The sequence below is a fragment of the Protopterus annectens genome, chromosome 1.part0 (genome assembly GCF_019279795.1).
Source record: "Protopterus annectens isolate FY-2018-M chromosome 1.part0, PAN1.0, whole genome shotgun sequence".
In the NCBI taxonomy this organism is placed as follows: domain Eukaryota; kingdom Metazoa; phylum Chordata; order Ceratodontiformes; family Protopteridae; genus Protopterus; species Protopterus annectens.
In genome coordinates, this window is record NC_056725.1 from 1,240,542,779 (window position 1) to 1,240,563,357 (window position 20,579).

Here is a 20,579-nt window from a genome sequence, read left to right on the forward strand (position 1 = left end):
ACCTCAACATTTACTATCTATGTGAGGAAAAAAATTGTTGAAAGCTGCTTGGGATATAAAATACATATACAGACACTTCCAAGCAGAAATCCTAAACCTAAACAGAAGAGACCATCCTACTCTCTACTACAGCTAGAGTGCAGACCAAAGATTTCCAACTTTTAGATCACTTAAAGAGGCTAAAAGTGTAGAATTGGAGCATATAACAATAAAATATCAACATATTTGTAAAATATCAAGAACAAGTGTAGTGCAGCAAAGTAAAGTAATTCACTGACTTGTATGAAGCTGTTAATCATCGGAAACACTATTTCATTTGGTACTACTGAGGTCAGTGGCCCCTAACTTAAAAAATCGTCCTACTCTACCTCTTTCAGTAAAACCCAACTTAGATATTTCAATGAAACAGTGCAACATAATTATTTTACTCCTACTCTTCTTTTGACAGTTATTTATATTCCCCACTTTAATCATTTCATGCTTTCTATCAATTTTAAGGTGCCATTTCTTTTTCTTACACAGTTTTTAAATGTTATTTTCAGAAGTAATACTAGCACCATATTTTAGCAAAAATGCTATCACATCAGCACTGCAGTCTTGGAAAAATACTGCAAGAATTCCATAAGCTGTATTTTGTCTTTTCTTGCCTGTAATCCAGTTTGTGACAGAAAATTGTCTTCAGAGTAGCTAACTTACTTGGTTAATACATTTTTAAGTAAAGTAAATCCTTCTGTTTGCGTGAATGTTAAGTTTACTCAAACCTTTATGACAGCAGTTACTTTATTAAAACTGCACTGTGTTTATAAAGGAAATTGCACTGATGACATCCTTTGCCAGTCAGCAATTACAAAGACAAACTTGAACATTACAGCTTTGTCTGTACATGTGTGTATGATTTCACCCCAGTGTGTTAACTGGCTTTTCCTGCCCAGATAGATTCACTCAGTTGAAGTTCTAGCTCATTGACTTTGTATCAACATTGCTGCTAAGGTAATGTCCTCATTTTTGCACTGTTATGTGATCCAGTAGCTGATGGAGTTAGTGTTGTAGGAAGTGTGGTGGGTTCAGGTGGCTGTAACGATACTGTGAAGAAACTGACTTTGAGAGCAGAGCATGGTAGCAGTAGCTCAAGCAGTGTTATTTTGCAATGGACGGATGCCCCACAATTTTACCAGTTAAATGTAGAAACCCTTTAAGGTGTAAGTGAACTATTAGCCGAAGTTAAATAATAAAAGTCTTTATTTGAAATAAATTAAAATATTTATTTTCCAAGTGACTATGCAAACAGTACAGAACTTGCACAAGGATTTGAAAATAAAACACTCAAAAAGACAGGTAGTGGTCAGAAAAAAAAAATGCCTGAGATATAAATTATAACCTTTTTTTTCTTTTGGCTAAAGGCTGTACTGTCCTTTTACTTTCTGTAGTTTGAGCTCCATCCCCAAGGGAATCCATGGAACTGTACAGAAGGCAGCCCTATATCTGTTACCTTTCTTTCTTTTGAATTAACTGTCCTCCCCCAGTATTTAGAAGGTCCCTCAATCAGGATTTCCTAATTTGAATTTTAGAAGATACTTTTCCTATTGTGTGTCTAAAGGAAGAGAGGGATTCAGCAAGTCCAAATCCAGTTGAGGAAATAGTCATGTGACCTAGTGCAGCAGTCTCCAAGCAGACTGCTACCATTTGTGAAGTACACAGCAGCAAAACATAATGTTCCAGTTTACATTACACAGTTACAGAAAAGGAAAACGCAGTGCAGCTTCTTTAACTTTGACTGTTGAAGTATTTACTCACATTTTTGTAATTTGATTCGGCTCCAATACAGCTACTTCATGTATTTTCATGTTTAAAGTTAATTAATATTTCTTACAATTTTTAAAAATCTTTCTCCCATATCTTCTTCATTTTTAAGACTCAAGTTAGTAAGAGAACCACTGGTAATGAAGCTTGAGGTAGAGTATAACATATAATACTTGCACAACCTTTTAATTGAAAAGGCCCTCTTGAGTTGTTGTTGTTGAACACTTTCACCATTTTCATAGGTTCATAGGTTCATAGGTTTATACTAGGCTATCTGCCCTAAGGCATTTATAAGCCTAGCCCAAATTTTTGTGGCTTACGCCACCCCTTATATGAAAAAATACTGTGCCCATTAGTTTGTTGTGCCTCTGTCCAGCAGTGACACAGAAATGATTCCCGGGGTAAACCTACGATCTCCCATCCACAGGTCTAGATTTCTCTTGAACAGAGTCAGCGAGGTGCTCTGCCTCACATGGACCGGGATTTTATTCCACAGCATAGGGAGTCTCTGAGTGATAAATCTATCCCTCCAGCACATCCTATTTATATCCGTGCTAAGGTTTAAGTCGCTTGCTCTAGTGGTTTTGGTGGATTTGGATTTTTGAGGTGGAGCATGTCCATTAATTCCGGGTTGGACATGGCCTTGTATGTCAGGCACATGTCACCTCTGAGCAGACGGTATGCGACTGAATAGAGCTGGAGTTTCTTCAATCTGGCAGCATATGACAGATTTTGGAGTCCCTTTATCCTTTTGGTGAGGAACTTTTGGGGTCTCTCCAATTGCTGCAGATGTCGGGTGAGATACATCCCGAATGGGGCATTGTACTCGATCATTGGTCTGATAAGTGAAGAGTACAGGGGAACAATGACCTCACTAGATCTGGATGTGAATCCCTTCATGATCAGGTGGGCAATGTAGAAGGTCTTTCTAACCACTTTAGCAATGTGAGTGTCAAAAGAAACGCCACTGTCAACCTGGGTCCCCAGGTGTCCCTGATAACCTCTTCTGTGCTTAGTGGATTGCCACCTATATGGTAGCTTGGGGTTACCTTGTTTTTCCCGAAGGGTATGACTATACATTTTGTGGCGTTTAACTTCAGGCCATGGCTCTGGCACCAGCTATCTGTTTCCGTGAGTCCCTTCTGAAGGATATCCGTGTCTGATGCACTTTCCACTATGGCGCCCAGTTTGCAGTCGTCTGCAAACTTTGTCAGCCAAAGTCCTCCTATGTTGGCCTGTACTTCTGAGAAGTAGATGCCAAACAATAGGGGCCAAGGACCGACCCTGTGGGACACCACTTGTGACCGGCTTGGAGTCTGACACAGCGCCAGCAACTCTAACCCTGTGGGTTCTGTCCTTAAGCCAGTTTGCAACCCATCTTGTGACATATGGGTTTACATTTAAGCTGGTAAGTTTTTCTACAATACCCGAGTGGGGTATTGTGTCGAAAGCCTTTGCAAGGTCAAGGTAGGCTGTATGGACTGCCTTTCCCTCATCAATGGCCTTGGTGACTGTTTCGAAGAAGTCGACCATGTTCAAAAGGCATGATCTTCCCTTGACAAAGCCAAACTGGGTCGGGTCCAATGTCTGCAAGTCCCCTATATCTTTGTTTATGAGCTCCATTATGATCCTCTCCATAGCTTTGCAGACTAGACTTGTTAAGCTTATGGGGCGGTAATTACCAGGGTCCGTAGAGGCGCCGCCTTTGTGGAGTGGGACAACAGTTGCCGTACGCCACTCCTTGGGCACGTATCCTGTGGTAAGGCTGAGATTAAACAGCTGCCTTATGTGCGGGTTTAATTCCTCATTTAGCTCGTGTAGCACACAGCCGGGGACACCATCCGGTCCCATTGATGCTGTGTTTTTAGCTTTAGAGAGAGCAGCTTTCACCTGCGCATTTGAGATGTCCGGGAGGCTACACTCGGCTGGGATAGTTATCTCTCCTTTAGGGGAGAGGGTGAAGTTTGCACTGAACCTGTCTGCCAGTATGTTGGCAATGTCTGTGGGTTCAGTGATTTTGTATCATTTTGGACTAATTCTGAGCATATCTGGGAGTTTCCACCCAGGTTCCTAACATAGCTGAAAAAGGCCTTATGATTGTCCTTTGAATCCATGGCAATTTTTCTCTCAAAATTGGCCTTAGTTGATTTTATGAGTGCTCGTATTTTTTACTAATAATGATCAGGGTGACTTCCCTTTATGGATTTTGTTCTATCATGTAATAGCTTTCTCCTCTTATTGTAAAGTTTGTTAATGGCTCGGGCGCACCAGACTGGACGCTTGCGCTTTGTGGAAAGAGTCTTGGTTTTATTTGGGATTGCCTGATACATGCAGTCCTGGAGGTGTTCATAGAAGGCATTTGTAAGGGCTTCCGCAGCTTGGGTTGTGGTTTCCACTGGCTCAGGGGCCTTGAAGGATACCACACCAGTCTTGAGTAGTGTGAAGTTTGCTTTAGAGAAGTTCTTCACTATGGCCTTTTGTTTGGGGTGGGGGCGGGATGTGGATTTCCAGTGAGATTAGTTTATGATCAGATCTCACCAATGAGGGATATACTTCCGGTGTGGAGCATTTTGTCCCCATGTTTGTGACAATGAGATCTAGTATATTTTCTCCTCTCGTGGGAACAGTGACTAGCTGTTCCATGGCATTTGAATTTATGAACTCCAGGAACCGTTGGGCTAGAAAGTTAGGGCTTGAGTAATGTTCCCAGTCTATATTCGGTAGTTGAAGTCACCCAATATGATGGTGTTTGGAGATACATTTATACCCTCCAGTGTCTTCAGGAAGGCTGTGTGGGGTTCCTGAGATTGAGAGGGTGGCCTGTAGCATGCTACAATTTGTAGAGCAGTTTTGCCTATGGTTAGTTGCACCTGGATGGTTTCCGGCTTGTGCGTTGCCACCAACCTGGAGGTGTGGGTATCCTTTATGAATATGTATACATCCCTCCTTTTGTGGTGTGGTCCGGTTTTGGGGCCGAACGCATGATATGAGGTAAAACCTAATAGTGCCGGGTGCTCTCAGGTGCCTTGAACCAGGTTTCAGTTACAGCACAGACATCGATGTTCTCCATACTGAGAAGGGCCTCGAGTGCATGCATTTTGAGATTTAGACTTCTGGCATTGAGCAGCATTACCCTTAGTTTCTTCCCATTTTTGTTTTCTAGGGTGGTAGGTTTAGAATTTGAGCCTTGCCTAAAAAGGCACTATGGGGTGGCAAGAGCCTTAGCCAATATCCGGAATCCCAGGGGTGACAGGTGCAAGCCGTCCCTCATGAGCAGCGTGGCTTGTCAAGCATGTCATCCCAGACAGACACTGGATCCCCTTTGAATGACACCAGACATTAAGCCAATTGTTAAAGCTGATCATCTTGTCTCTTTATTGTGGCATCATTCTTGGTGAAGGAAGGATACTGCTCAGGGTAAGGGTCATACCTGCCTGGGCTACATAATCAGAGAGCTCCTCTATGTCTCTTTTCATGTAGTCCAGGGAGGTACGTCTCAGGTCGTTCACACCAGCATGGACAATGACTGTGTCATATTTGTACTTGCCGTGGAGTGACCCGAGTGCTTGTGTTATGTGGCGGATTCTAGCGCCCGATAGGCAGCTTACTGTGACCCTCTCCTTGTTCAGCCTGGTGAGTGGGACGTCAGTGTGTCTGACTATGGAGTCACCTATGACAAGTATGTTTGGTGTTGTATTTGGCCTTAAGGGCTGTGACTGCTTTGCACACGGCTTTTGTGGTTTATGTGTTGCTTGTGGGGTGTCTTGAAGTAGCAGTTGTTTGGGTGTCTGCTTTGTAGGCCTCTGCTGTTTAGGTAAATTTTTACTCAGAGCCTCCGAGTATGTCTTTGTGTGTTTATGTGTTTGATTCAGTGGAGTGGTAGCATTATGTGAGGCTGGTTTTGTGGTGTGTGTAGTTGCCTTCTCCTCCTGTCTGGTCTTGCCAGTCCTGAGTTGAGAGAGCTCAGCCTCCAGTTTGGCTAAATAGCTGCATCTCTCGCAAGTATTTGTGTTATGTGGGAGGAGGAGAGGGTTGTCTGTGTACATGAGGCAGTTATAACATTGCCTCAAGATTCCCAGATTCACCAGCTGGACCGGAGAGAAGATTGACAACTGACCTTTGGACATGCTAGAATAATATTGGGAATTCCTTAATTGAAAACAAGGGCCAGTGGGGAGTGAGGGTGTAGTGCTTTTAATTTTTAGTGCTGACTTATATAATTGCTTTAGTGAGCAAGTGCCAGGTAACTTGAGTGCAATGTGTTACAAGTAACTAAATGCAAAACGACAAACAGTAACTTTCTTTCAAGTGAAACAAGGAAATAAGTACAGTAAGCAATGCAGATATCACTAGTGATCCACAGAAGCTGAGAAGTTGTATTAGGTGAAATTAGCTTCCATGGAAATAACAAGCAAACAAACAACAAGCATATAAACAAAGCTAGATTCAGCAGGCCTGGATCTAGTCTATGCTAGAGCAAACATGGTGAACCAATTTCAGTAAGATACAGTTCAAATATTCAGGCACCATAAACCTTTAACCAGAAATTCCCAGCTCAGAAGGGCAGAGTCCAGCCTCTTCTCCCACAAGAGTGCAGACCACGAACCTTCTTAATATAAAATAACTGGCCTGAAGCCCAAGTGCCTAAACCAGAACTAATACACTTGGACACTGGGCTCTCAATCAGCAGTTCCCTACTTAGAAGGATGAAAGCTACCTGTCCTGCCACCACAGTGCTTGCCACAAACCTTCCTAATGTAAAACAACTGGTCTGAAGCCCAAGTGCTTAATCCAAAAGACTTGAATGATAGCTACACTTTAATCAAGTTACAACCAAGCAGTAATAAATACCATTGAATACTTTAGAGAATGTCTGGATTAGTGCTCAAGTTACACAAACAAAGCTAGATCCAGCAGGCCCGAATCCAGTCTATGCCACAGCAAACAAGGCGCACCAACTACAGTAAGAAACAGTTCAGATATGCATGCACTATAAGCCTTTAACCAGAAATTCCCAGCTCAGAAGGGCAGAGTCCAGCCTCTCCTCCCACAAGAGTGCAGACCACGAACCCTCTCAGTGCAAAACAACTAACTGGTCCGAAGCCCAAGTGTTTAAACCAAAAGGCTTAGAATGAGTTACACCAAGCAGTAATAAATACAATTGAGTATTTTAAGATGATGCAAAAGTAAAAAGAAGTAGGTAAAAACACAAGTACAGTAAAAGCAGATGAAAAATTTTTTTTTTTTTTTTTTTTTTCTGAACAAGTGCTGAGATCAAAGAAACAGATTTGAGTGCTGAAACTAGAAAACTGGCTAGTTATAAGAAAAAAAACAAGCTAGAAGGCTTCCCTCAAACACAGAAGGGCTTGGGGGCTCAGAAGCCTACCAATAGTCTGTACCACCTAACAAGAAAGGCAGGAAATAAGCTTAATTTTTTTTTTTTTCTATTTCCCAGATGCTCTCTTTGTACACAGTACATTTACTGGCATTCACTGGTTTATTCTGGCATTTCCTTGCCCTGCTAGATAGCCCTGCCCTTTTGACTATTCATTTGGTCCTTTTGTGTACCATTGATTTTCTCATGTCTTAACATTGTTTTGATCCTTCTCACAAACTTTACAGTACCCTTTTATTTCTTTCTAAAGGTTTGCAAAAAACTCCATTTTTTATGCATCACATTCGTATGGCCTGAAAAATGGATGTTATGGGCTTTGGCTAGAACCGCCTGATTGTGGGCTGTTTGGAGTACTGACTGCTGTGTCTCTTCTCCCTGTGGTTACTCTTTAATAATATACCTTTTTGTACATCAGTCCCTTTTTCCTGTATATAGAAAGGTTGCCTCTGCCATTGAGGATTAGGAGACATTTGGCTATTTCCCTCAGGTTTTGTAAACTAGAGCCCAGGAGCCATATGTGCCTTAACTCTCTCTCTTTGCAGTCATCCCCTGTTTTTCTTCTAATGGAAGTCCAGTACATTTTAACAATTCTTCCTAGGATTTAGACTATCAGCCGTTTCTTCCCCTAAAGTAACTCCTAATTTTGACAACTCCGCCTCTGGTTTAAGCATTTTATTACCCCCTGCCTTTTTTGTTTGTTTGTTTGTTTGTTTGTTTGTTATGGCTTCATTGCCATCCTGTATTGGTGGTATAGCTAGACATTGACTGGGCGTTACCCCTGCTTCTTTTTCAATGCAATTAACTCTGAGCTTGGCTGTGTTTACATGCGCACAAGGTCCTCTGTTATCAAAGTCATTAGGTAATAGAACATTAGCTGGGATTTCATGGACATATGTCCCTGTATGTTGCTTTCTTTTTCTTGTCTTACAAGCGGTGAATATTGAGTGGATCAGGTAGTACCAAACTGATGAACAAGGGTGTATGAAGACTCTGTCTGCAATGGGCATGTCCCTAAGCTGGCAAAAAATAGAGAAAAAGTAGCCATACTGGTGATTGCAGGAGGGGTATTCACATTCCCAAGTTAACCTACTTGTGGTAAATACCACACCTTTGTATCTACTGATGTGTCATATCATACCATGGATGCTTAGGCAGAAAGTGCCAGTTGGTTCACGGTGTGTGTGTGTGTGTGTGGGGGGGGGGGGTACTGCACACGCCACTGAAAAAAAGTACAAGTTAACTCATGAAAGTGAGTGGAAAGTCCAATGGGCATACTCCTACAAAAATCTTTGAAGTCCTTTTGCTATGGGAAATACCTCACATGTTTCATAGTGATTTTGAATTAATTTCGGGTAGTAGATTTAGTTATAATTTTTTTTCCTCCTGGCAAAACAATGAAAAGTTGAAGGCACTAAAGTGTTACTGGTAAAGTTGTGTTTTAATCATTTGAAAATGAGAAATGACTGGTTTTCACTATAAATGTTTGTTAGCTGGTTTATCCCTTATGAATTTGTATGTGTACTGTGTGGGCAGTATGAAAGCATTTGTATAGAAAGAACATCTAAATTAAAATGCAGTTCTCATATATTGAACAGATAATATTTAGCACTCCTCTCAGAACATTAGACTAACTCAAGGGCTTTTTGTTAATCTTTCCCTAGATTCACTGGCTTGCTGTCAATGGACGGACAGAGTTGCTCCATGACTTGTTACAACATGTCAGTAACGTAGATGTTGAAGACTCAATGGGGCAGACTGCATTGCATGTTGCATGTCAAAATGGCCATAAGACGGTGAGTAAATAATGCTTTGTTTACATTTTTAAGTGAGTTTGTAGATTTTTACAAATATTTTCTCACTTTGGTGAGGTCAAGTCCTGCATGACTTTTTCAGAGTGAATGCATTTAATGCTTTTAAAAGTTAGTGAAAATGTGTGTTGAATGAATGAATGTCAAACAAATACCATGTTGCTCTTGCAGTATATAAAAAAAGTGTATTGTATAGCTGCATTTCCAAGTAGCTTGTCAGAATTCTCAGTGTGTCACAGGTATTAGCTCAATGTCCTTCTATTCATATGCTGCAGTGCCCATAACATGAGGGAGTCTACCTCCGGCTGACTTGTAGGTCCGGCTGTTATACCAAAGTTAAACTGCTACTGTGAAGGTATGTGCGACGGCCCGCATCACACAGTGTACGTCAGCATCAATGGATGTCAGTTATAACAAAAAAACAAAGCACAAACTAATAAGGAAAAAAAACAGCAACCTCCAAACAAATCACAATTTAATAATGGTAAGCGCTTTCGACTGAACCACCAGCCTTCATCAGACAAAATTACAAAAAAGTCTCCAACATATATAACAACACTAATTAATCGATTAATTAAAAACACAATTAAAATTTCACACTTTTGTGTTATTAACCTCCCCTAGTGAGCTATAATATTAATATGCATCTATCTATTAAAAGATGTTCTTCATCTCACATTGCTGCAGTCCTTACACTTGGGTAGTCCGCTGTCCTCGGTCGGCCCGAATATCAAAGTATTAGGCTGACGTCGGTCAAGGCGCTTAAGACTGACATCAGGACGTCAGGGTACAAATGCGCATGACCGACGTCATATCCTCAGTCTTTTTTGCCGCATGGTCCGATGCAGAAGCAGCGTTGCAAGTGCCGTTCGGCGTTCTGAAATTTTTCGAATTCGGAGTTTCAGACCGAGTCAAAGTTGGCTAAGTACCCCGTTGGGGAATATTTTAGTTTTGTCTTGACTCAGTGGTTTACCGGATGTCAGAAAAAGTGAATAACTGTTTTTCTTGTGGGAAACAGATACCGCATAGAGTTTATCATACTTTGTGTATTCCTTGTTTGGGGCCTGAGCACGACGTTGTTGGGTGTCGCTTTTGTGCTAGGTTCAATAAGCGCACTATTGCGAAGGTTAGATTGTGCCAGGTTGGTTTTCGGGAAGCGGTGCAATTATAATATGCCGTCGGATGCTCCGACACCCGCTTCTTCGAAGAAGCGCAAAGACAAAGCAGCTAAACCCAGGCAAGAAGAGTCGTCCGCATCGGACGCCGGTTCTTAGAGGCATCGGTGGAACCGGTGGTTCCACCGAGGCTTCTCTGGAGTCCCAGGGGAGACTTTGATATTGCAGGATGTGGCCTCTCAGGAGGCAGGTCAGGCTGAGGGGCTTCTCAGGTTACTGTACTCCCTCCCTTCCTAGGGTGGTTAGGCCCTCTCCTTCTGTTTCCAAGGCTTCTCCCAGAGGCAGGCCAGGTTTAGCTTCTGTTGGTGTCACTCCTAGTTCATCAGGATCTGTGCCCAAGAAGCATATGCTTAAAATGGCAGAAGATTTAATTACTTTGATTAGAGGTTCTTTGCCCCCTCCTGATAAGAGGCCTAGGGTGGAACCAGAGTTGGGGAGTTTTGAGCAGGCTTCGGATGTTTCAGAGTCTTCGGCTGAAGACTTGCAGGAGTATTTTCCTTATTCTGATTCTGATGTGGATGATTCTACTCCTTCTGCTTCTCCTCCAGAGGATTTTTCTTTTTCAGAGACTCTTCATTCCATGAGGGAGCATTTTAAGTGGGAAGGTCAGGACTTCTCTGATTCCAGGAAAAGGCTTAGGGAATTTTTGCTTTTACCCCAGCATAGGCCTTTGGCTATACCACCTGTTCTGGATGTTGTGGAAGATGTGTTTGCAGAGGTTTCACTTAATCCTGATTCTTTGCCTCCTGCTCCTGTTAAACCGGACAGGTATTACAGGGTGCCTGAAGCTCATAAATATCTTTATAAGAGTCCTAGGGCGGACCCAGAAACTGTTAGTCAGGGACCTAAGGGTGTCAAGGCCTCTGTTGTAAAAAATCCGGTTCCTCCAGATAAGGAGGCCAGGGCTTTGGATAGATGTGGAAAGAAAGTTTATACTTCTTCCACCTTAGCTATGAGGGCTTTGAATTGCCAGTTTCACATGTTGAAATATCAAAACTATCTTCTTTCTCAATTGAAGTCTAAGGTAGATGCTCTGGCGGAAGGTATTGAGTGTAAGGAATTACAAGATTTGGTACATGTTTCTGAACAGGTGGGTAAGCATTCTTTACAATGTGGTTTTGATGCTGTACAGGCCTCGTCTAGGGTGGCTGCCACTGCGTCAGTTCTTCGCAGGCACGCCTGGCTGAGGGATCAGAATTTATCTGACCATGTTAAGACTAGGATTTTAGATGCCCCTTTACAGTCTGATGTGTTGTTTGGTTCACCTGTGGAGACAGTCTTAAAGAAAATGGAAGACAAGGCTAAGTCTATGCAGACTGTTAAAGATTTTTTACAAGTTCAGCCTCCGAAGTTTAGTAGGAATTGGCCTGCTAAGGGGTGGACGTACCCTTCTTATGATTCACAGTCTAGGGGTAGATCTAGACGTGGTAGGGGCAGAGCTCAGGGCTCTTTCAGACCTAGAACAGGGAGTTCACCTGCACAGTCTTCGGGTGAGGGCAGGGGCCAGTCCTTTCGTAAACAGGCCCAATGACCTACCTTTTCAGCTGCCAGAGCCTTCTTGCCTGGCAGCACCTTTGGGAGGAAGGTTGGCACTCTTCAAGGGAAATTGGAGTTTAATTACCCAAGACAGATGGGTATTGGATATCATACACCAAGGTTACAAGTTTTATTTCCATACCTTGCCTCCTTTCAAAGGCATGCCAGACGTTCCTCCTCAGCAAAGAATAGAGGCTCACAAACAAATTTCTCTGCTGCTTCAAATAGGGGCCATACAGCCGGTCCCTCTGCCAGAAGTGGGCCTAGGATTTTATTCTCGCCTGTTCCTAGTACCAAAGAAGGGGAACACGTGGAGACCAATTTTGGATTTATCTATCCTCTACACTTATCTGGACATTCCCAAGTTCAAAATGTTGACGTTACAACAGCTTTTACCTCTGCTGGGCAAAGATCATTGGATGGTGACTCTGGATCTCAAGGAGGCTTATCTTCATGTTCCTATCAGGCTAAGTTGCAGGAAGTATCTGCGTTTTCGGGCTGGGACTTCTCATTATCAGTTCTCTGCATTGCCCTTTGGCTTATCTACTGCGCCCAGAGTGTTCACGAAGGTTCTGGCTCCAGTGATAGCTTTCTTCAGGTTAAAAGGAATACAGATCTATCCTTATTTGGACGATTGCCTGATTCTGGCTCAAGGAAGGGACGAACTTCTTCATCATTTGCAATATGTGATAGCAGTGCTAAGATGCCAGGGGGATTCTGTGAACGAAATAAAGTCCAGTCTAGTACCCTCTCAGGACATGTGCTTTCTGGGTGTGAGACTGAATACAGCATCCCAGATGGCCTTTTTGACCCCGGACAAACAAAAGAATCTTTCCCTTTACTTCCATCAATTGTCTCATCAGTCCAGGCTGACTGCAAGGACAGTCCTTCAAGCCCCCCTTGGGGTTCATGGCATCTTGTATTCTGGTGCTTCCCAATGCCAAACTGCATATGAGGAAGCTACAATGGTATCTCAAAAATGTATGGACACAGCACTGCCAAGATATGGACACTGTCATTCAGATAATACCTTGCATTCAAAAGGAATTTTTGTGGTGGGCTCAGGAATGTCACCTAAACAAGGGACTCTCTGTGACCCGCCCGAGGCGAGTCAGATTCTAACGACAGATGCCTCAGACAAAGCTTGGGGAGCTCATCTAAATGGAAAGTGGATACAAGACACATGGCCTGCCAGACTACAACATCTACATATCAACTTGAAGGAGATGTTAGCAGTCCAATTTGCATTAATAGCTTTCAAGGATTTACTTCTTCCAGGGCAGGTGTTGGTTCTAACAGACAACACAACTGTCATGTGGTACATCAACAAGCAAGGGGGAACACATTCTTATCCTCTATGCAGACAAGCAATGATTTTGTGGGAGACTGCTCTCAGTTTACAGCTAAATCTTCAGGCAAGGTTTCTGCCGGAGCACAGAACTCCTTAGCAGATGTGTTGAGCAGGCTAATTATGGATCCCCACGAGTGGAAATTGGATCCTCATGTATTTCAGAAATTGACAGTGTCATGGGGAACTCCAGACATAGATCTGTTCGCTTCTCCACTAAACTACCAGCTGCCAAAGTTTTGCACAAAAAGGTTTCATCCCACAGCTTGGAAAGTGGATGCTCTTTCTTTCAATTGGAGCAATCTTCATGTGTATGCCTTTCCACCTCTGCCTCTCCTCCCAAAGGTACTCCTAAAGGTCAGACAGGACAAGCCAAAGATGATTTTAATAGCTCCAGATTGGCCTCGACAGCACTGGTACCCATTACTGAGAAGTCTGGTACGGAAACCTCCATGGCCTTTGCCTTCGGTTCCACACCTGCTGTCTCAGGAGAACAGTCATTTACTCAATGTCAAACTTCACTCTCTTCACCTAACAGCCTGGCATATTCTGTTTTAAACCCTGGAGGGTCTCAGCTTCCACAGCAAGTTTTGAATGTTATTTTGGAGGCCAGAAGGCCTAGTACAAGGAAAGTGTACGCAGATAAATGGAAGAGATTTTTATTTTGGAGTGCAGCAAAGGAATTTGATGTTTCTAAGCCTAATTTAAGTGTGGCTCTTCAATATCTTGCTGAGTTACTGGACAAAGGTTTGTCCTTCTCTTCTATTAAGATTCATGCTGCAGCAATTTCTGCTCACTATGACTGTGACCCACCATTGTTTTCTCATCCTTTGTTTAAGCAATTCCTTAGAGGGCAAAGAATATAAGACCCCCACGAGCTCCTACTCCTGCTTGGGATCTCAATTTTGTGTTGGAGAAACTCACTCTACAACCTTTTGAGCCTGCAGCTACTGCCGAGTTGAAATATTTATCATGGAAGACTGCTTTTTTGTTGGCCATTACCTCTGCGAGAAGGGTTTCTGAATTACAGGCCCTTATGGCAGTTGAGCCTTTCTTGATTTTCCATAAGGACAGAGTATCTTTGCGTACTAATCCTTCCTTTATGCCTAAAGTGGTTTCTAGTGTGGCTTTAAACCAAACTATTCATTTGCCTACTTTTTATGCAAACCCTCAAAATGCAGGGGAGAAGATTTTGCACACTTTGGATATACACAGGCAGTTGCGATATTATTTGAGCAGAACTAAAGGGTTCAGGCAGTCTCAGCAGTTATTTGTTTCATTTGCTTTGGGTTCTCAGGGCAAGCCTATTTCAAAACAAACTATTTCTAAGTGGATTGGGTTTTGTATTACTTTCTGTTATTCCCATCATGGTAAGGAGATTCCAGTTGGGATTAGGCCTCATTCCACTAGGGCTACTGCCACTTCTACAGCTTTTTTAAGGGGGGTGGCAACTAAGGATATCTTAGAGGCAGCCACTTGGAGTTCAGTGCATACTTTCTCTAAGCATTACCACCTTCCTCTTTACTCTAAATCTAGGGCTGGTTTTGCCACTGCAATTCTACAGGGCATTTTGGCAGCACCTAATGCTTTATAGTTTTGCCATCCTCCCTTACCTCTGCTTTGGGATTCTACCCAAGTGTAAGGACTGCAGCAGTGTGAGATGAAGAACATAGTACAGTTTTGTACCTACCATAAATGTAGATGTTCGAAGCTCTACATTGCTGCAGTCCAATTTACCCTCCCTCCTTCCCCTCTGTAGTTAGAGGCGGTGGTGTGGTTTGGGTTGTAAATATTGTGGATATTGTATAGATTGTACATATGGTTAGTGCAAGGGTGGTTGGTTGTTTTTTGCTGTCTTTTGGTTTTGGCCTTTCTTTTTAGGGTCTTCTGACATCTGGGGCAAGAAAAGACTGAGGATATGACGTCGGTCATGTGCATTTGTACCCTGACGTCCTGATGTCAGTCTTAAGCGCCTTGACCGACGTCAGCCTAATACTTTGATATTCGGGCCGACCGAGGACAGCGGACTACCCAAGTGTAAGGACTGCAGCAATGTAGAGCTTCGAACATCTACATTTATGGTAGGTACAAAACTGTACTTTTTGATTTTAAAACACTTGAAATGGAGATGGTCTCATTTAGGCCTGGTCTCACCGAAGCATTTAAAAAGGTTTTCCACCAATATTCTCTATTTTCAAGATGCACTTTCTATGGACCCCACCCAGGTCCCACCTTTACGTGTTCTAATACTACAAACCCAAATTTATGATCTTGGTTCGGTGAGGGGAGGTTAGTAACACAAAAGTGTGAATTTTTAATTGTGTTTTTAATTAAGTGATTCAGTAGTGTTATACATGTTGGAGACTTTTTTATAATTTTGTCTGATGAAGGCTGGATGTCTGGTATAAACTGGGTGTCAGCACGCATTTACCTCAGAACTTTTCTGCCGCCTGTTTGACTGCCAGCTCCAGTCGTCGCTCCCTTTTGAAAAGTCACCTTTGTGCTTATCTAGTGTTTCTGATAAGTACCCCAGAGGGGTTTTTGTTATCTTAATTGCTACTGTGTTGTTTTGTTGTGAGTTAATGTTGGCTAGGAAGGGCAAGTGTCAGTCTGGAAGGCAGATTCCACATAAAGATGTCTATGAGCTCTGTTTATTCTGTTTAGGCCCAGAACACGATCATACGTCTTGTGATATTTGTAAGGCCTTGGTCCCTAAAGCCCTTAGGAGCTGTCTCTCTTCCCTTAGACTGTATTTGGAAAATAAATGACTTAAGCGCCCCCATGGGATCTCAAGTTTGTATTGGAAGAGCTTACTTTGGCTCCTTTTGAACTTGCTAAGGCCTGTACTCTACAGCATTGCACGTGGAAAACTGTTCTCCTGGTGGCTGTTACCTCAGCCAGAAGGGTTTCTGAACTTCAGTCCCCCATGGCATCATCTCCTTTCACAGTTTTCCACTGTGACAGGGTATCCCTACGTATCAACTCATCCTTTATGCCCAAGGTAGTGAATGAGCTATCACTGAATCAGGCCATCAGTCTCCCTACCTTCTTCTCATCTCCACAATCCTCTAGTGAAAGGATCCTTCACACTTTAGATGTCCACAAACAGCTCAGATACTGCTTGGCAAAGACCAAGTTCATCCATAAGTCTAATAGGCTTTTTATTTCCTATCACCGAAGAGCATCGGGACATCCTGTCTCCAAGCAAACTATTTCTTCCTGGATTTCTAAAGCCATTACCTTCTGTTACATCGCAAATGGGAAGGATCTTCCTTTTCCAGTTAAGGCACATTGTACTAGAGCTGTGTCTTCTTCTGGGGCCATCTTTAAAGATTTAGATACAGCTTCCATTTTGAAGGCAGCTACATGGTCATCTGTTCACACTTTCACCAAGCACTACAAATCAGATGTCATCTGCAGGTCCAGAGCAGGATTTGCCAGGGCTATTCTGCCTGGATTTGTGGAAAATGTTTCTGCTCCTCCTTCCAATCCCTGTTCTGCATGGCCTTTGGCATTCTCCCTCATGTTATGGATACTGCAGCATATGAATAGAAGGACATAGAATAGTTGTGTAAAATCTTACCATAACCATAGATGTCCTTCTCTTCTATATGCAGTATAGTTTCCTTCCTGCCCTTCCCCCTGATACTTGCCTGACCTCTGGATACTCACTTCTTTCAGGCTGGTGCTTGGTGGCATTCAGTTCTGAGGTAGGTGTGTGCTGACGTCCTCTTTATACCCAATGTATATTTATGGCCGATGTACGCTGTGTGATGCAGGCCGTCACACGAACCTTTGCAGTAGCCTTTTAACTGTGGTTTAATAGACGGACATATGAGCCAATCAGAGGTGGACTCCCTCGTATTATGAATACTACAGTATATAGAAGAGAAGGACATCTATAGTCTTGGTAAGATTTTACACAACTATTTTTTTAGCTACTCTTTTATGGTTAACTGTAGAACTAATAAGTGCCTAAGCCCCTTTAGCCTGGATGTGATGCACCTTGTTAAGCATTCTCTTTGCATGTTTAATTCTTTTTCTCTCGGTCTCTCTCTCTCTCTCTGTCTCTGTGAGGATCATGGTAACAGCAGACTTCTTCCTGTTTGGCAGTCCCTGTTTCCAGCTTATCCTAGAAATATCCAAGTTGTATAATCCTGCCAGCATGTCTTGGATTTGCACTGGGACTTCCTTACATTTGTTTGTGCATGAAATGACTCCAGAGAATGCAAGTACTCTGACAAATATTTCATTTTTGAATGAGTTTATTTCCACATCTTCAAGTATAGTCATATCCTAATTGTAAAAAACACAAGTTTGAAATCTGCAGTGTAAACGGATAAAATGAGTTTTCCCTGTGGGGTCTGTGGGTTTACTCTGTGTGACAGGATGATGAGCTCAGTAGTCCTGTAGAGCATTTTAATAGGACTGCTGCTCCTTGTAGTATCTCTGCAGAGAAACCTTGTTTGTACTGCTTGTACTTTAAACTCCTACTTGTGCTCATTACCCCAGGTTGTGACTGTAAGTGAGGATGCAGAATTATTAGTAAATTGATTTTTTTTTTCTGAGTACATGGCTCACTCTTCCCTCCATAAATTAGTTATTAGTTCAGTGTTACAGTTGCCCCATTCCACTTATCAGAAATCAGTCACATTCTCCCTTGCCATTGCTTCTGAACAGGACTCCAAGCTAGCAAAGGCAGCTGCCTCCTCCCATCACCTGAACAAAACTTTCTACCTTTCTCCAAATGTATTTGGATTGAGCTGTATTGCCCATAGATGCATTATTATTGATTTTTGCCTGCCTGTTTTACAGTTGTTTCACTAGAAATGTACTTCCTTTGTGTCATTCACTAATTAAGCTAATGCTATTTCCATGTCACTCTTGTTTTCTTTCACAATGTAAAGTGTATGACCTGTCCTCAATTCATAATGCCCGTGCCTTTTGGAATCTCTAACCAAACAGCGTTACACCATCATTTGCCATGTTAAAGTTCAACTCCACTCACCAGTGTCCCCTCACATCTAAATTATTTTCTCTCTGTAACAGTAGCTAGATGTACCTTAGTGTCCAGACACCTTCTATAATTTTTTGGAGAGGTACATTAATCTCTCTCTAGTGTTAATCTGAAATTCTGGTTTGCGCACAGGATGGCTGTATGTAAGCTGTGTGAATTGTATTTTTCTGGTGTTCTTCATGCCACCTGCAGAGTTTCATATCCAGTTCAGTGCCACAGATTTTTTATTTGCTTAGTGGCTTGTGCCAGTTTCATGGTTGTTTTTCCATCTGTTCTTTCAGTCAGCTTATGACCTGGGATTGGAGTACTGTCCTTATTACTAGCAGGGTTAAGACTGTCATGCCTCAGCCCAGCAATGGAAACGTTCACAGGATCTCCTGCCTCCCCCCTTACCCCCAGTGCTGTGCAGCGAAGGGCAACTGCTCACATCTCTTTTGCAATGTGCTGTGTGCACTGCAGCTAGGAGAATGGACTCATGTTTTTCTGTAGGCCTTTCCAGTAACATCTTGTCAGTGATTTTATTTCCAGTGAAATTTGACATCCTGCACGTCATTCTTTCCCTTTTTTATTTGGAGAGAATGTCCCATCCCCTACTTTTTTTGTCTTTCTTTTTGACTTTACTTCCCTTTTTTTGTGGTAAGTATTCTTAGAGGTGTTTGGTGACTGTTTTCTTTCTTGATTTTGTAGCAGTAGAGGTCATAACATGGATAAAAAGAAATTGATAGGAGGTACTTCATGGGTAGGTACTAGGCTATCTGTCTGAGGGCATTTATAAGCCTAGCCAGAGTGTGTTGGCTTTCGCCGCCCCATTGATTAATTAACTGAGCCTCTGTCAAGCAGAGCCAATGAAGTGATCCCAGGGGTGTATTTTCTGTCACCCACCCACTCGTCAAGGTTTCTCTTAGAGTGTTAGTGAGGGGCTCTGCCTAATGTAGTTAGGAATTTTGTTCCAAAGCATGAGGAGTCTCTGTGACAGGAATCTATCCCTCCAGCATGTTCTATTTATTGTTGTGGCGAGGTTTAGCTCACTAGAGCGCGTGGCTCACAGTGACTTGGATTTCCTTAGGTGGAGCATGTCCATCAATTCTGAGTTGGACATGGCATTGTAAGTCAGGCAAAGATCACCTCTGAGTAAGCGATATGCCACGGAGTGCAGCCGGAGTTTTTTCAGTCGGGCTGCATAGGACATATGTTTGAGGCCAGTAATCCTCTTGGTGAGGTGCTTTTGTGGTCTTTCCAGCTGTTGGAAGTGTCTTGTGAGTTACATCCCAAATGGGGTATTGTACTCTATGATGGGTCTAATGAGTGACGAGTAGAGGGACACTATAACCTCTTTATTTCTAGATGCGAACCATTTAGTAATTAGATGGGCCACATAGAAGGATTTCCTAACTACTTTGGCAATATGATTGTCAAAGGAGATGTAACTATCTACCTGGGTCCCCAGGTCTCTTATTACCTCTTCTGTATTAAGGGGGCTGCTGCCTATGTGGTAATCCGTGGGTGTTTTGTATGACTATGCATTTTTTGGCATTTAGCTTGAGGCCATGACTTTGACACCAGGTGTCTGTCTCAGTAAGGCCTTTTTGAAGGATGTCCGTGTCAGCCGGAGAGTCAATTATGGCTCCCAATTTGCAGTCATCGGCGAACTTGGATAGCCATAGTCCTCCTGCGTTTGCCTGTACTTCTGAGAGGTATATGCCGAACAGTAGGGGTCCCAGGACCGAGCCTTGCGGGACACCACTTGTGACCGGTTTAGAGTCAGACTTGGAGCCCACTATTCTTACCGTGCGAGTTCTGTCTTTAAGCCAGTTGGCAACCCATCTTGTGATATAGGGTTTTTGTTCAGGCTGGTGAGTTTTTCTCTTAACACCCGAGTGAGGAATGGTGTTGAACACCTTGGCGAGGTCAAGGTAGGCTGTGTGAACAACCTTTCCCACGTCTATGGCCTTGGTGACTGTCTCGAAGAAGTCAATCCGGTTTAGTGGGCATGATCTGCCCTTAAAGCCGAAGTGGTTTGGGTCAAGTGTTTGGAGGTTCCCAATGTCTTTGTTAATGAGTTCCATGATACGCTCCATAGTCTTGCAGACCAGGCTAGTCAGGCTTATGGGGCGATGGTTACCAGGGTCAGTTGTGGCCCCTCCTTTGTGGAGTGGAATAACCATTGCTGTGCGCCATTCTATGGGCACGTAGCCTGTGGAGAGGCTGAGGTTGAACAGCGTGTTTAGGTGGGGGGTTAGTTCGTTCTGTAGTTCATGCAAGACCCTGCCTGGGACACCATCTGGCCCCATTGATGCTGTGCTTTTGTCTTTTGAAAGGGCTGTTTTCACCTGTGCTTCTGTGATTTCTGGGACACTACGCTTTTCCGGTATTGTTGTGGGCCCTTTTGAAGGTGAGAGGGAGGTGAAGTTTGCACTGAATCTATCTGCCAAGATGTTGGCAATATCAGTAGGTTCAGTATATTTTGTGCTGTTTTGCATTAGCTCAGAGCATATCTGCG

General features: G+C 43.0%; 1 protein-coding gene across 1 annotated transcript in view; it reads left to right on the forward strand.

Annotated features, from left to right (window-relative positions):
- Positions 1 to 20,579, forward strand: part of HACE1 (HECT domain and ankyrin repeat containing E3 ubiquitin protein ligase 1) — a gene marked incomplete in the record, with an annotated part of 1,502,717 nt that overhangs the window by 454,609 nt on the left and 1,027,529 nt on the right. Inside the window, 1 exon segment of the mRNA XM_044065909.1 lies at positions 8,857 to 8,988. Within this exon segment, the coding sequence (XP_043921844.1) occupies positions 8,857 to 8,988 (132 nt within the window).